At 39.1% G+C, this 17,514-nt stretch overlaps 1 protein-coding gene across 5 annotated transcripts in view; it reads left to right on the forward strand.

Moving 5' to 3' along the window:
• Positions 1-17,514, forward strand: part of LOC127447530 (solute carrier family 12 member 6-like) — a 41,241-nt gene that overhangs the window by 18,382 nt on the left and 5,345 nt on the right. For 2 of the 5 annotated variants that reach the window (XM_051709477.1, XM_051709486.1), the window contains exons 8-23: positions 461-702; positions 1,817-2,118; positions 5,024-5,185; positions 5,358-5,456; positions 5,822-5,879; positions 7,366-7,540; positions 7,649-7,767; positions 7,871-7,969; positions 8,137-8,256; positions 8,558-8,662; positions 11,324-11,492; positions 12,916-13,111; positions 13,513-13,682; positions 15,759-15,890; positions 16,038-16,145; positions 16,236-16,259. In XM_051709477.1, coding sequence (XP_051565437.1) covers positions 461-702; positions 1,817-2,118; positions 5,024-5,185; positions 5,358-5,456; positions 5,822-5,879; positions 7,366-7,540; positions 7,649-7,767; positions 7,871-7,969; positions 8,137-8,256; positions 8,558-8,662; positions 11,324-11,492; positions 12,916-13,111; positions 13,513-13,682; positions 15,759-15,890; positions 16,038-16,145; positions 16,236-16,259 — 2,280 coding nt within the window. The remainder of the gene's footprint in view (positions 1-460; positions 703-1,816; positions 2,119-5,023; positions 5,186-5,357; positions 5,457-5,821; positions 5,880-7,365; positions 7,541-7,648; positions 7,768-7,870; positions 7,970-8,136; positions 8,257-8,557; positions 8,663-11,323; positions 11,493-12,915; positions 13,112-13,512; positions 13,683-15,758; positions 15,891-16,037; positions 16,146-16,235; positions 16,260-17,514) is intronic. The other 3 variants (XM_051709494.1, XM_051709505.1, XM_051709509.1) reach the window with 2 other exon arrangements.

A 17,514-nucleotide genomic window follows, 5' to 3' on the forward strand; every position in this document is an offset into this window, starting at 1 on the left:
CATAAAAATGTCATTATATTTAAAATAATTGTTATAATCTAATCTACACAGATATTAACGTTTTATTTTATATATACTTTTATGTACAGTATATATTGTATGTGTGTATGTCTATATATTTAGAATTTATACATTTTTTATATATATATATATATATATATATATATATATATATAATTGTAATTATAATATATATATATATATATATATATATATATATATATATATATATATATAATTATAATTATAATTTAATTATATTTCAAATAATTGTAGTTCATTATAAAAGGTTTAATAATACTAATGATAATATTTTATATATTCTCCATAAACTCATGTATTGTAATTTAATATTTGAAGTAAAACAGACATTAAATGTGTTTGTTTGTTTGTGTTGACAAGGTTTTTAGCAGTGTTGCTGGTTCCTGTATTCCTGTAACTCTCGTCCGTGTCTTTGCAGATGTACATCGCTCCCGGGGCCGTCATCTTTGTTTCTGACAATACAGATGGCGAGGCAGCAGCCATGCTGAATAACATGCGCGTTTATGGCTCGATCTTCTTACTGCTGATGTCTCTGCTGGTGTTTGTGGGAGTCAAATATGTCAACAAGCTAGCGTCTGTTTTTCTGGCCTGTGTGATTATTTCCATTCTCTCAATCTACATCGGAGCGCTAGTATCCGCCTTCAGCCCGCCCTCGTTCCCGTGAGTATTCACGGAGATTTTTACATTAGTGATTGACAGTTCTAATTAAACATAGCCTGAAGGAGGAACGTGTACTTTGTAGTTGCTTTAAAGTCAGCAGTTAGTGGTAGTTAAAGTCAGTAGTTGAACTGTTTACTGTTAACTGTTTACAATTAAAAATAGACAGGTATATCGGCCGATATTTGGCAGATTATCAGATAGAGATTATCTGCATTTTATATTAATATTCAGTTAAATAAATTCATTTAAATTCAGATTTGTTGTGTACAATTTATTTGCTATAATTAAATTGTATTATTCAAACAATTATCGGTACCCGTTTACCGATATTTGTAAACGATTATCGGCACCCGTTTACCGATATTTGCAAACGATTATCGGCACCCGTTTACCGATATTTGCAAACGATTATCGGTGCAAACGAATATCGGTACCCGTTTACCGATATTTGCAAACAATTATTGTTATCTTTTTGATTTTGCCGAAATTTGAAGCAGATTTTCTATTTTATTTTAAAAAGTAAACTTCATTTATGATAAAGATTTTCAAAAGTACTAAACAGCTATTCATCTTTTCTACTTTAAATTATACTGGTCGAATTATATGGGTTTTAAATGTTCGATAGCGATATCTAGAGAACAGGTTGGCTGATTGCCGATATATTGCCAATATGTACATAATCCTATGTTTAAAACAGACAAAACAGTATAGATTTATGATATTGGCAAGTAATAGACCGATATATCGGCCAGACTGATTAATCAGATCATATTTTGCCATTCTGAGATTTTCATCATCATCGGACGGCCAATAAAAATGCAATAATGAAAAAATTAAAAATCTGATTTGCCAACATTATATTGAATTACGTTGAATAAATGCATATTTGAATACATATCTGCATTATATCGGTAAATCTATTTGTATTTATTGGTATTGTTTATTTAAAAATTGTCAGCTACTAATTTTGACCATTGTATCAGTCAAAAAAAATATTACCTGTTAGCTTTCGGTATTGATTTCTATATCAGTGCTCTCCTGATGTTAACAGTTCCTTATTGCACATTCTCAGTGAGTGACAGTGTAACTGACCAATCTGCTTCACTTCCCATAGTGTTTGCATGTTGGGGAACCGAAGTATCTCACAGCATGGGCTTAACAACACCCAGTGTGCTAAAACCGTCCGGACATTGCGTGATACCACGACGCAGGAGGCTGTTAACATCACCGCCACTGAGAGCTTCAATGCCACAGAGACTCCGCCTGTTACGCCTGCCATGGTGGAGAACACAACAGTTCTGTGGTGGCACTTCTGTAACAGCTCGGAGTTGAACGCCGTTTGTGATGAATATTTCATCCATAATAACGTCACACAGATACAGGGAATACCTGGACTGGCTAGTGGTGTGATCTCAGGTAAAAACAGATTCTCACATTCACATAAACATACATGTAGTGCTGGGCGGTATATTGAAAATTCACTGTGCCGATGTAAAATTAGCAACTTTGTGAATATCGCAATGACTTTTAATGCGCTTTTCAATGACCTCATCACCACAAACAACCGGTTTCTAAATGAGTCATGGTTAGATAAAAGCTTCAGTGCAACAGTCCTCAGTCAGTAAATCAGCCCCTCCAAACTTTACTTTTATGAGTGTCTGCAGAGATGTTAGGAGAGGTGGAGGATTAGCTGCAATATTTAAAGATGTCTTTCAATGCAAGCAAGTGTCACTTGGTGATTACTTGACCTTTGAATATCTAAGTATTGTACTAAATGGTGCTCCACGCATTCTATTTGTAATTATTTATAGGCCTCCAAAATACTCTCCTGGCTTTGTAGATGATTTTACAGGACTGTTATCAACAAATTCCTCTGAATTTGACTGTTTTGTTATTGCTGGGGATTTCAACATTCATATAGATAATCCTGAACACAACACTGCCAAAGGACTCATAACAGTTTTAAACACTTTTGATCTGACTCAGCATGTAGATAGACCCACACACAATCGCAGACACACTCTTGATCTGCTCATTAGTAAGGGTCTGAACATTTCGTCCACTAGGATGTCTGACCATTTCTGTATTTTCTTTGAAATATTGATTTCTCCTGCCACTGAAGTTAGACCTGTCTAGGTCAAAAAGAGGCACATAATTGAGAATACTAGTGTGCAATTTATCAAGGTTATATCTCTGAAACCGAGTATATCCACAGACTGCGTTGATGATCACCTCGATGACTTTAACTCAAAAGGTAAAAATGCTATTGATGGCATTGCTCCTGTAAAGGTCCGGACGATCACTGGCAGGCGTAAAGCACCTTGGAGAAACAGAACAGCAGTGAAAAACATGAAAAGAAAATGCAGGAAAGCAGAATGAATGTGGTGGAAAACACATCTTGAAGTCCATTATAACATCTATAAAGACAGCCTTCATTCTTTCAATTTGGAATTAGGCACATCTGGACAGACCTTCGTCTCAAACATTATTAACAGCAATATAAACAACACCCACACTCTTTTTGCTACTGTAGAAGATCAGTGATATTAGAATGGCGATCAGCTCATCCTCATGTTGCACTGAGGTCAGACAGCACCCACCACAAAAACTACAGATATTAGTCACTATGTCTGATTTTGGGGCAATTGATGGCAAAACCTTGGAAGAAACAGTACAGCATCTTAAAACGTCAACCTGCTGTCTTGACACACTCCCCACAACATTTTTCAAAAATGTGTTTAACTATCCGAAAAAAGATCTGTTCGAAATAGTAAATGCGTCACTCAATTCAGGCACATTTCTGAAGTCCCTGGCAACTGCAGTTGTCAAGCCCCTTCTATCAGGAAGACTCGCAGATTTGGGTAAAGTTTTAGATTACATTTATTTGAGGAATATAAAACAGGAATTTAATTTCTCTCTTTGGTATAAGCCCCATCTGGTGGTCCGAAGAAGTGTATTCAGAACCATCAGATCCTGACGGAGATAGGCAGGGGTGAGGAGCCTACCCCCATGCAGGACGGGACTCGACTGGTGGTGGTGGGGTGGTGGAGGTTGCCGTGTTAGCACACTGAAACGGCAATGTGACAGATTGTGAGCAGACTTATAAAGCAATGGCTTACATATGATTGGCTAGGAGTTACCTAGCTAATGGTGCGATGATGTACAGCTGCTAGTCTTCCCACTAGAACTACGCTGCGCTTCATTTCTTAAAAAGAGCAATCTAAATAACTCAATATTGAACAACTACAGACCAATCTCAAATCTTCCTTTAATAGGCAAGATCATTGAAAAGGTTGTTTTCAATCAGCTGAACAAATTCTTAATCTCGAATGACTACTTGGACAATTTCCAGTCTGGTTTCTGACTGCATCATAGCACAGAGACGGCACTCATACTGATCCCTAATGATATTCGGTTAAATACTGATTCAGGCAAAATATCAGTGCTGGTATTATTTTATCTTAGTGCTGCTTTTGACACTGTTGACCAAAACATTCTCCTAGACATATTGGAAAACTGGGTAGGGCTGTCTGGGACGGTCCTAAGCTGGTTCAGGTCATATCTAGAAGGGAGGGGTTACTATGTGAACATCGGCAACTATGAATCTCTGAGTGGACACCCATGCCGTAAGGAGTCCCACAAGGCTCAATTCTTGCACTGCTCCTGTTCAACCTGTATATGCTCCCACTAGGCCAAATTATGAAAAAGAAACCAATTGTGTACCATAGATATGAAGACGACACCCAGATCTATCTAGCCCTATCGCTAAAAGACTACAGCCCCATAGACTCTCTGTGCAAGTGCATTGATGAAAATAACAGTTGGATGTGCCAAAACTTCCTTCAGTTAAACAATAACAAGACAGAGGTCATTGTATTTGGCAACAAAGGCAAAATTCCCAAGGTGAACACATACCTTGACTGCAGGGGTCTAAAGACACAAAATAAAGTCTTGGTGTCATTTTGGAGTCAGACCTTACTTTCAGTAGTCACATCAGAGCAATAGCTAAATCAGCCTACTATCATCTCAAAAATATAGCCAGAATTAGATATTTTGTATCCAGTCAAGACTATCATTAAAAACCAATACTGGTCAATCTCTAATTTTGAATCTAAATTTTCGATCCAGCATTTATAAAACAATCACCCTTTAGTTATTTTTGAGCAAATACATAAATATTGAGACATGTATTGAACATTGTCAAAATAAATTCTTAGCTATATCTCCCATCCCAAATACATGTGTGCACATACAGTAAATGTCACATTCAAACATACAGTAATTATATGTGTGTTTACTGTCTCTCTCTCTCTCTCTCTAGAGAATATCTGGAGTTCTTATTCTAGTAAAGGAGATGTTTTGGAGCGTGGCTCTCATGCCTCCACCCACAGGCCGACTGTGTCCAATCACTACCCATACGTATTTGCTGACATCACCACTTCCTTCACTCTGTTGATCGGAATTTTCTTTCCCTCTGTCACTGGTAATCCTCTCTTTTTGTCTTTCCTTTAGCCATCAATCTAAGGCTATGTTTGGAATACCATGCTGCTATTCTACTCATACTATTTTGCAGTGTTCACTATGTACTGTGTACTATGGTGTAAATACACAGAACTCCTTTAGATGTTTATTACATTGATCTGTCTCTCTGACAGGAATCATGGCCGGCTCGAACAGGTCTGGAGATCTTAAGGACGCTCAGCGATCGATTCCCATTGGAACGATTCTCGCCATCCTTACCACATCCCTCGTCTGTATCCTATATCACACATATACCTTCACAGACATGGCTACTGTTCATACAAATCGTATTACACAACCCACATCTAAAAATGATTGCTGTTGTAAAGAAAAAGTTCTGGGCCTTCCTTCTGGTGTCAGTGATGTGACTCTGATGCCACAAATAAGGCTATGAATTAAACTGATTCTACCACAGTTACATTTTCAGCTGTAATAGAGTTGACTGTAGACTTTAATGCAGAATTCAGTTGATCTGTTCTCACAGTCACACAACAGCCTTAAAGTTGCCCCTCCAATCAGATTTCAGAGACTGAAATATCAACTTTTTAAATTAAGTTACATTGTTTTTGTGATCATGTTTCCTGAATATGATTGTCAGACTTGAGCTGTGTGGTGCTGTTTGGAGCCTGTGTGGAGGGTGTTGTGCTTCGAGACAAGTTAGTCTCTTCATTTCAGTTTCTTCACTCCTTCAGTTCCCCTTTTCCTATCCTCAGTTTCTTTCTTCTTTTAGTTCCTTCCTTCCTTCCTCAGGTCCTTTCTTCCTTCCTTCCTTCAGGTCCATCTGTCCTTCCCTCCTTCAGTTCCTTCCTTCCTCAGGCCTGTCTGTCCTTCCATCCCTCAGTTCCTTTCATCATTCCTTCCTTCCTGCCTTCTTTTCCTTTCCTCAGTTCCTTCTGTCCTTCCTTTTTCCCCTCCCTCAGTTCCTTCCTTACTTCCCTTTGTTACTTCCTGCCTTCCTTCCATCCCTTCTCAGGTCCTTCCATCCTTCCTTCCTTCCTCAGGTCCATCTGTCCTTCCCTCCTGCAGTTTTTTCCTTCCTCAGGTCCGTCTGTTCTTCCCTCCTTCAGTTCCTTCCTTCCTCAGGTCTGTCTGTCCTTCCATCCCTCAGTTCCTTTCGTCCATCCTTCCATCCTTCCTTCTGTCCTTCCTTCTTTCCCTCCCTCAGTTCCTTCCTTACTTCCCTGTGTTACTTCCTGCATTCCTTCCTTCCCTCCCTCCCTTCTTAGATTCTTCCTTGCTTCAGTTCCTTCCTTCCTCAGGTCCATCTGTCCTTCCCTCCTGCAGTTTTTTCCTTCCTCAGGTCCTTCTGTTCTTCCCTCCTTCAGTTCCTTCCTTCCTCAGGTCTGTCTGTCCTTCCATCCCTCAATTCCTTTCGTCCATCCTTCCATCCTTCCTTCTGTCCTTCCTTCTTTCCCTCCCTCAAATCCTTCCTTACTTCCCTGTGTTACTTCCTGCATTACTTCCTTCCTTCCCTCCCTTCTCAGATCCTTCCTTCCTTCAGTTCCTTCCTTGCTCAGGTCTGTCTGTCCTTCCTTCTGTCCTTACTTCTTTCCCTCCCTCAGTTCCTTCCTTACTTCCCTGTGTTACTTCCTGCCTTCCTTCCCTCCTTTCTCAGGTCTTTCCTTCCATCCTTCCTTCCTCAGGTCCATCTGTCCTTCCCTCCTTCAGTTCCTTCCTTCCTCAGGTCTGTCTGTCCTTCCATCCCTCAGTTCCTTTCATCATTCCTTCCTTTCTTCTTTCCCTCCCTCAATTCCTTCCTTACTCCCCTGTGTTACTTCCTGCCTGCCTTCCTTCCTTCCCTCCCTTCTCAGGTCCTTCCTTCAGTTACTTACTTCCCTGTGTTACTTCTTGCCTTCTTTTCTTCCCTTCTCAGGTCCTTTGTTCCTTCCTTCCTCAGATCCGTCTTTCCTTCCCTCCTTCAGTTCCTTCCTTCCTCAGGTCTGTCTGTCCTTCCATCCCTCATTTCCTTTCGTCATTCCTTCCTTCCTTTCCCTCCCTCAGTTCCTTCCTTACTTCCCTGTGTTACTTCCTACCTTCCCTCCCTTCTCAGGTCCTTCCTTCAGTTCCTTCCTTCCTTTTTCTTTCCTTCCCTGAGTTTCTTCCTCCTTCCTTTCTCAGATTATTTTCATTTGACTTTTTCAGATTTGGAGACTCTGTGAAAGGAAATCTTGTCGTGGGCACTGTGTCATGGCCCTCGCCTTGGGTGATTGTGATAGGCTCTTTCTTCTCTACGTGCGGCGCTGGCCTCCAATCACTGACTGGAGCTCCTCGTCTGCTGCAGGCCATCGCTAAAGACAACATTATTCCTTTCTTGAGGGTGAGACCTTCACAGAGTACTGCCCAATGCATTTACTCTAAAGACCAGACTTTCTGTTTTGAATTGTGTTTGTGTTGTGTTTGGATAATTAATTTTGTGTTTCTGTAGGTGTTTGGTCATGGTAAGGCGAATGGAGAACCTACCTGGGCTCTGTTACTCACCGCTGTCCTCGCTGAACTGGGAATCCTCATCGCTTCACTGGACCTGGTCGCTCCAATACTCTCAATGTAAGAGTGTTGTGAGTTTCCAAGATTCAGCTGCAGTTTCATTTGCATGTCATATATGTGTGGCATCACGTAGATCATCATTAAATATTCTCTCTGGCTGCAGGTTTTTCTTGATGTGTTACCTGTTTGTGAATTTGGCTTGCGCTCTTCAGACGCTGCTTAGAACGCCAAACTGGAGACCTCGGTTCTCATACTATCACTGGTAAAAAAAACACCTGCAGTCACACACATTATTCCACTTTAACACATTTTTTTCTGAATGAAAATATTTTATATAAAAGTGATTAATTAAATGGAAACTGTTCTCATTTGTGTTGAGTGTATCAAGAATTATGCAATCAGCCCATTATGTCATTTCCTGTTTTTCAGGACGTTGTCTTTTCTCGGCATGATGATCTGTCTAGCACTGATGTTCATATCCTCATGGTACTATGCTATTGTTGCCATGGTGATTGCTGGAATGATATACAAATACATCGAGTACCACGGGTACGTTGTCATGGGAACCAGAACCCTGAGTTTGTGTGTGTGTTTGTGTGGGTTATAGTATGTTAGTGTGAAACTATTAGCAGCTCTTTAACTAAGGGCTTTCATTAGATTAGGATAGTGATAGATTAATGAGAGTCTGGTTGTGGGATTGTTGTGTGTGTGTGTTTATTGTGTTTCTGCTTTTATTCCAAATAGTCTCATAGAAATCTCTCAGAACAAAACAAAATGGCTATAATGTCAAAATACAGTATTTGTCAAAATATGTACACTGTACTTCAGTATTATTGTGTGTGTGTTTTAGAGCAGAGAAGGAGTGGGGTGATGGTATCAGGGGTTTGTCTCTCAGTGCGGCTCGATTTGCTCTGCTCAGACTGGAGGAAGGACCACCACACACCAAAAACTGGAGGTATACACACACACACTTATTTAATCACATGTTCATGTACTGGGGATGTGCAAAACTATGTATTTTCAAACTAAAGTAGTTGGTCTTAAGGAAGTCCTGTATAATCAGGCTTGTTCCAGATTCATCTGACCCTAATTGGATGCTTTTATTTAAAAACGTTCACACAGGCGTTCTAGTCTTCAACAGCTAGGAGCAAAATGGAATGGAACAGAATGCATTTGTTGAACTATTTTTAACTTGACACAGTGTCTTAAAAATGCAGTGTTCATGACATGAGATGCTGAAAATACATTGAGATGCAACGCAACTGCGTGTACAAAGATCAACAAAAAAAAAAAGTTGTGCGGATTAGTGGTGTAACGGTTCTCGGTAAAAACCGAACCGTACAGTTCGCCAACCACGTGTTCGGTGAGCATTTGCTCCGCGGTTCATCTCTAGTTTAATAACGCATCTGGATCATATAGTTTAGTGAAGAAAACAAAGCGCCAAATAGACATGCCCAGTCGTAACCTCCGTTAATGCACCTGTATGGCTCTGTAGATGGACACACTCCGCCTGTGTTTCACGTGGGTCAACTTTCTACAGGGAGAAGTTGTCCTGTTAACTGAGTATGTTAAATCAGTTGATGACACCACAGTTCTGCACGCGTTGCCCGAATAGTTGAATAATCATTGTAATAATCGTTAGATTAGTCGATTATCAAAATAATCGTTAGTTGCAGCCCTAGCGAGCAAGGAGGCCTACAAACCTGACTCAGTTACACCAGTTCTGTCTGGAGGAATGGGCCAAAATTCCAGCTACTTATTGTGAGAAGCTTGTGGAAGGATACCCAAAACATTTGACCCAAGTTAAACAATTTAAAGGCAATGCTACCAAATACTAACAAAGTGTATGTAAACTTCTGACCCACTGGGAATGTGATGAAAGAAATAAAAGCTGAAATAAATCATTCTCTCTACTATTATTCTGACATTTCACATCCTTAAAATAAAGTAGTGATCCTAACTGACCTAAGACAGGGAATGTTTTCTACGATGAAATGTCAGGAATTGTGAAAAACTGATTTGGCAGTGTATTCAACTGTATGTATGTATCTGTGTGTGTGTGTGTGTGTGTGTGTGTATATATATATATATATATATATATATATTATATATATATAAATATATATAATTTGGTAATATATGATAATTTTTCACCCAGTCTCTGGCCCTCTGTCTGAAACGCTTGGTTTTGGCTTCAGCGCCTCCTTTAAACTTCATTGCAAACGTCCACTGTTATAATTGGATAACATTGTGCACCCCCTCGAATACAGCCATATTTGAGACTCAATCGGAAGAGAATGAACAAGCTCCACAACAATATAAAACTACATTTTATGATTTACACATAACGCACATCAAACAGATCACATACATTCATAGTCCAAAGTATGGTGAACTAGATGCACACACATACAGTATTATCCTGCACTGAGGCGCCGGAAACGCATCAGAATGGTCAAAGACGTCCATCTAGTGCATGCTTACATACACCAAGAAATAAAAATAAGGCAGATGGGCGCAAGAACACGTCAAAGACTGTAACTTGACACTGCATCTTTTAAAAGTGGCACGAGATACATGAAAATGGTCAAAGACATCTGTCTAGTGCATGTTTATATACAAAAATAATTCAAAGTAGTCCAGATGGGTCCCCTTTGGTCTTCAGGAATAGTTAGTAGACCACACTAGTTCTGTCTGTCCTGCTATCTCTCTGCTTATGAACTGAGCCCCAGTGGGCGGGGCAAAGAGTGCAATGATGTAAAGTAGGTTTTGATGTTGCTGTGGAGGCGGTCGTGAATTAATGAGTACCCTAGTGGCGTAGGGAAGCTGTGGAAGTAGAGAACGGGCCGTTTTTGCAGCTTGGTTTCAATAAATGCTTCTATTGCATTGGGGATTAAGTATGTTTTTAAAGACCTCTTTTATATGTCAAAATATCAAGTAAAATTTGATTCCTCATGACATGATCCCTTTAAATCAAGTCCAAACACTATGTAACTGTGTAGATATTAAAATAATCCTCACAGAGGAGTGCATGTACATGCTTGAGACTGGTCTTAGGCTACGTGCACATAACAAACAACAAAAAAATGGTGTAACACATTTGTGTTCTGCTGAAGAAAGAAAGTCGCACACATCTGGGATGGCATGAGTGTGAGTTAATGATGAGAGAATTTTCATTTTTGGATGAACTATTCCTTTAAACGTAATTTGAAACGTAGAAAAACACGTCTCACGCCCTGACAAATCCAGATGTGTTGGAACGCAAGAACACGTCCTCATCTTGCGCTGTCTGGTGTCAGTGTGGTTTGTTGGCATGCCTGTACAGCTGTGCGTTACCTGTGCAGTTGCACTTACTGCCCCCTGCTGACAGAGGCTCAAAAAAACATGAAGGTGGCACAGTACTTCAAGCTTGAATTGCTCCGATGGTAGGAAAATTCCTATCAGTTGTGATTGTTGATGTTTCAACTATAATTAATCACACTGAATTAACGTATTCAATCGACAGCCATAATAATAACAATTCAAATATATTTGTGAATAATATATCTTGCACCTGTCAGTGCAAACACAGTCAGATGGAGTTTATGAATGCTAGTTTCTCTCTCTCGCCTCACAGGCCTCAGCTCCTGGTCTTGCTGAAACTGGATGAAGATGCTCACGTGAAATCTCCACGTTTGCTGACGTTTGCGTCTCAGCTGAAAGCAGGGAAAGGTTTGACCATCGTGGGAACTGTTATACCGGGAAACTTCCTTCACGGTTATGGTGAAGCTCTCGCTGCCGAGCAGGTACTTCCTCCTCCAACAGTTTTACTTTCATGTGAAAATATAGCGATCAACCGATAGGTGTTTTTCAATTGCCGAATATAATGGCCTACATACAGAATATATAATATTCTTATTTCTTTTGATTTTGGGGTGAAATGGGACATTGCTTGACAGGTTTTGTGGGATTCAGCTTTTAGTTCAGCTGAGTAAATAAGGGTTTATTCATAGACCAGGGCCAGAAATTAACCAGAGATTGGCATAGAACTGTCAACACAATTATTGTAGTGACATTTAACTAGAGGTAGACCAATATATCGAAAGTTGCCTTTTGGAGCTACTGGTTATCGACATGATAGTTGTTTTTATTTTTATTCCTCTAGCCTCTAGAGGTCAAATAAAAACAATGACACCTCGTGGGGTTTGCTGTAAATATTTCATCTTGGACAATGTTCATCCATATTTTTATGCTCAGTGCATATTTTGTTATTTTGATTAGATCATCAAGTGTTTTAAATAAACGTGAGGGCATGCAAAGGGAAATGTGATGATATGGACTCTTCATCTGGTGAAAATAAAGTCTGTAAAAAGCTTCATTTGGTAAATACTTGCATATAGAGCGTTGTAAGAGATCCAGGTGTCTGTCGTTTCAAAATAAGAGTCCCCAGTGTATTTCCGGCATGTTTATAGTTAAAATTCCCACGTTATGAACCAAATCGTAATTTTTCTGGTTTTTATTGGGACTTTGGTTGCACAGTAAACTGCTTTTGGGATTTTATTCATTTTAGACTCTTTTAAGCCTCTATGTCTTTACCTGTCATTAGAGGTCGACCGATAGTGGATTTTGCTGATACCAATAACTAAGGTGGTGGGAAAGTTCGATAACCAATTAATCGGCTGAGAGTTTTTAAAATTGATTTGCAGAATGTAAAAAAAATAAGAGTCCTAAATGAATTATTGTTCAACCAAAATCCCCAAAAACTACCAGAAAAATTGAGGATCTGGTGCATAACACGGGGCTTTTAAGGATAAACAAGCCCAAAACACACCGGGACTCTTATTTTGACATGTCGAAATGATGAATAAACTATCTGCAACTATCGTCATAGATTTCTGCAGATAACAATAGTTCCAAAAAGCAACTATCGGCACAGGGAGTTAATCGGTAAAAACTTTTTTTTATCATTCTATGAATTGATTGTAAAAATAAAGAAACTTTCGTCAGATTAACTGGTTTTCGGCCTTTTCCACCTCCTTAGTTATCGTATCGGCAAAATCTGCTATCGGTTGACCTCTTCATGTAACCAGTGTCACTTGAGTGTAAGTGCTGAAAAATAGGAAAATTGAACATTACGCTCTCATATTGTCCGGTGGGGTAAATGATGCCTCTAAATCAAAATTAATGTCTGCCTCTGGACAGATGCGTCTCTTAACTCTCTGTTTTTAGACTTTGAGGTACCTGATGGATAAAGAGCGTGTGAAGGGTTTCGTTCAGTGTATTGTGGCGCAGAAGCCGCGTGAGGGCATCAGTCACATGATCCAGTCGAGCGGTCTGGGTGGCATGAAGCACAACACTGTTGTCATGGGCTGGCCGCACGCCTGGAGACAGAGCGAAGACCCTCAGAGCTGGAAAACCTTCATCAGTGAGTGACGGTGACGGCAAAATCTAACACACATTCATGTCGTTCCAAATCTGTCACTTTCTTCCCTACACAGATCACAAAAGGAGAAATTTAAAGATTTATAGTGGCCATTTATAGTGTCAAGCTTCAAAAAAGACAGAAAAGCACCATAAAAGGAGCCCATATGACTCGAAACATACTTATCCTTTGTTTTTTGTCCATTTTGGGAGCTTAACAGACATGGTCCTTGCAAACAGCCATTGATTCCTCAAAATTTCTCCTTGTGTTCGACGGACAAAATAACAGCGTTTGTAACAATATGAGGGTGAATAAATGATAACATAATTTTCATTTTTGAGTGAACTGTTCCTTTAATACACACTCTCTCTCTCTCTCTCTCTCTCTCTCTGCTGTTCATTTAGATACAGTTCGGGTCACCACAACAGCTCATTTGGCTCTGCTGGTGCCGAAAAACATCTCTCTGTTTCCAAACAACAGCGAGCCATGTACGGAGGGATACATTGACGTGTGGTGGATCGTTCATGACGGCGGAATGCTAATGCTGCTGCCCTTCCTGCTCAGACAACACAAGGTGTGTGATGCATGGTGTTACCGTCCTATAGGTCAGTAGTTCTCAACCTTTTTGACTTCAAGGCCCCCCACTGTCAGAGAAGATATTCGAAGGCACCCAATGTAGACTATTAGATATTCATATTATAAGATATATCTATTATAAGATATTTCCTCAGATACTTCTACTGTAATGATGACAGCTTTTTTTTTATTTAAGAAACTACTAGCGTAAATAGATTAAAAAAATTAATCATGGTACATTTTGTGATTCCAGAAATGTATAGAACTGTATGTTCTTCATAAAAATCAAGCTGTTTTTTTTTTTTTTGCATTTTCAGTAAAATTTAATTATAATAATTATATAAACATTATAATAATCTACCTTATTTTAAATAATTTTAAGAGATCTTGAGGCCCCCCAGGAAGTGTGCTGAGGCCCCCAGTGGGTCCCGACCCCCTGTTTGAGGACAACTGCTATAGGTGACAATATTGCGCCATATTAATTAAGGATGGAAGTCTTAAGCAATATATTGGTTCTGGTTTCAGTTCCATTACTAGCAGTTTTGAGGAAGCAGCAACTAATGTATCCAAACTACATTATACCTGCAATGTTTTGTTTATTGATATATCATGAAGAAAAATACTAAACAAAATAAAACTATTTTTGGAAACATGTGTAAAGGTCCACAGATAACGGATTTTGCCGAAACTGATAACTAAGGTGGTGGAAAATACCAATAACCGATTAATTAGCCAATTGTTTTTAAAATTTATTTAATTATATAAAAAATATATATCTAATAAAATAAACAAAACAATACTATTTTTGGGAATATTTTTCAAGTACCTTTTTACAAATCTGTAGATAACAGATTTTGTCAAACTAAGGTGGTGGAAAATGCCAATAAACGATTAATTATCCGATAGTTTTTAAAATAAATACGATTATAAAAAAACCAAAAAACAGTACTGTTTTTGGGAATATTTTTAAAGTACCTTTTTAGGGGTCGACAGAAATTGGATTTTGTCAAAACCGATAGCTAAGGTGGCGGAAAATGCTAATAACGTTTTCATTGGCAGATAGGGCTGCAACTAACGATTATTTTGATAATCGATTAATCTAACGATTATTAGAACGATTATTCGACTATTCAGGCGATTATTGCAACGATTAATCATTAGCTCTTAACCGATTATTCAGCTTGTGCCCCGACTAAAAAGGTTGCATTAAACGTGCTTATTAACAATAAAGAGGACAAAATCATCTTTTAAAAATACCTCTAAATGACATTCACTGAATTAAAGGGAAAAACAATATTTGGATTTTTATTGTTTAATTCATAAAAAAAAAAATCCCTGCAATAAATCCTTTTGTTATCAAGTGTTTTTGTCTTGTTTAGGCTAAGACAACACTTTCTCACCTTTTTGTTCACTTGATTTCGATCCATCTTTAACTCACAAAAAAACAAATTAATAGAGCTCGAATCGATGATTTTCTTCACGATAAGACACACGCTGTGACTCCGATATTATGATTCACTACATCGCGAGCCATCACGTTATAATCTAGCTGCAGCAAGCACACGCGAGTGATGAATCCCTCTCGCGCTGTTTTTCACGCGACTCATATAAGTGGTCTGACCGCACAGAGAAATGCCAGTTTTGTAGTTTGTGCTTATTTATACAACCCGCTTCTTTATTATTTGAACTTTGATAAAAGATGCATTAAAGATATAACGCTAGCACCCCGGTGCTTCCTTTTTAGACGATCTGACACAGCTGAGGTACAGCTCCGCTTTATTTCACGATAACACTGCTGCTGTATTTACTTATCTTGTGTTTTTTGTATTATAATTCCCTCATACTTTGCTACCTACATCACCTTAATCTGTTTGGAAAGTTTGGAGTGCGTCTGGACTGTGAGCTTCTTCTCCTCAATCAAACATCATTAGCATTTCAAATGATCTCATTTCATCTGTTTTGTCATCAAAATCATTCGAGTATTTCATTAACAACGCAACCGGTTCCGAAGAAGACTGGTTTTCAATTCCCAACACTAGTACTAGCTAATGCTCTGTGTGTATGTGTGTCTCAGGTGTGGCGTAAGTGTGGCATGCGTATCTTCACCGTGGCTCAAATGGAGGACAACTCAATTCAGATGAAGAAGGATCTGGCCACGTTTCTTTATCACCTGCGTATAGATGCTGAGGTGGAAGTTGTTGAAATGGTAAACAACGTTCTGTATCAGTACTAATATAATTAATATCAATGGCAAATTCTGACACAACACTGAATGTTCAAAATAAAATGTTAAATGTGTGCTGGTGATCAGAGTTGCTCTATCTGCAACTGATTCTTAACCCTGTTTTTTCAGCACAACAGTGATATCAGTGCGTACACGTATGAGAGGACGCTCATGATGGAGCAGAGATCTCAAATGCTTCGACAGATGCGTCTATCCAAGTCTGACCGCGAGAAAGAGGTAAGACGAGACAGATTGTATTGTACATAAAGCAGAATTATACACCATTTCAATACCTGAAAATCTGTTTCATCTCAACTTTATCTGTAGCGAGTTCGCTGGAGTTTTGATGATGTAAGTTCAAACTTTCACTCAACTCTAGCATCATAGCACAGGAACACTCCCCGCTCTGGCTTTCTGTATTAGAGAGAGAAAAATAGTTTGTGTGTTTGTGTATAGTGAGTATTTTTGTCTGCTTGTAGGCGTTATTGTCCCTGAAAAAAAATTTAAAAAAATAAAAGAAGTCAGCAGTCAGCTGGACAGTTTGTAGTGAGAGACCGATAAACTGACGAGGCTGAATTATCATCTGAATTTAATAATAATAAAGAGACTATTTTGAGATCAAATATCATATGAAAAATAACCGGAGAAACGCGGCTTATTTACACTCTAAGTGCCATATACTGTATATACCAAGAAAGTTGTTCCTTGTGATTAAATTGTATGAGTGTTACTATCGCGGTTGTTGTTACTACATCATATATTTGGGTCACAGGAAAATGCCCACGTTTCTGTATTATGTCTAATGTATTCATACTACTAGAGCTTAACCGATAGTGGATTTTGCCAGTATCTAAGCTGGTGGGAAAGGCCGATAACCGATTAAACAGCCGATAGTTTTTTGTAATTAAATAGTAATTTATTGAATGTTAAACTAATTTCTTAGTCTTTCTTTACTGTGACGGCAACAACCAAAGAGGCTACAAGAGTCCAAAATGAATAAAATCCTACATGCAGTATTTATTTTGCAATAAAAATACCAATAATTACCATTAAAGAAAAAATACGATTTGGTCGGGGGGCCTGGGTAGCTCAGCGAGTATTGACGCTGACTACCACCCCTGGAGTTCGCTAGTTCGAATCCCAGGGCGTGCTGAGTGACTCCAGCCAGGTCTCCTAAGCAACCAAATTGGCCCGGTTGCTAGGGAGGGTAGAGTCACATGGGGTGGGGTGCGTGGTGAGTTGAGCGCGGATGGCGTGAAGCCTCCACACGCGCTATGTCTCTGCGGTAACGCGCTCAACAAGCCACGTGATAAGATGCTCGGATTGACGGTCTCAGACATGGAGGCAGCTGGGATTCGTCCTCCGCCACCCGGATTGAGGCGAATCACTACGCCATCACGAGCACTTAAAAGCGCATTGGGAATTGGGCATTCCAAATTGGGAGAAAAATATTTAATAAATAAAATAAAAATACGATTTGGTCGATAACGCAGGACATTTGACTGCAAACAAGTCTGAAATACACCGGGGACTCTTATTTTGAAAAGTGCTCACACAAACACATATGGGAAAAGAAACAAATGTTTTACAATTATCCACAATATAT

This window comes from Myxocyprinus asiaticus, chromosome 1 (assembly GCF_019703515.2).
Source record: "Myxocyprinus asiaticus isolate MX2 ecotype Aquarium Trade chromosome 1, UBuf_Myxa_2, whole genome shotgun sequence".
Lineage (NCBI taxonomy): Eukaryota > Metazoa > Chordata > Actinopteri > Cypriniformes > Catostomidae > Myxocyprinus > Myxocyprinus asiaticus.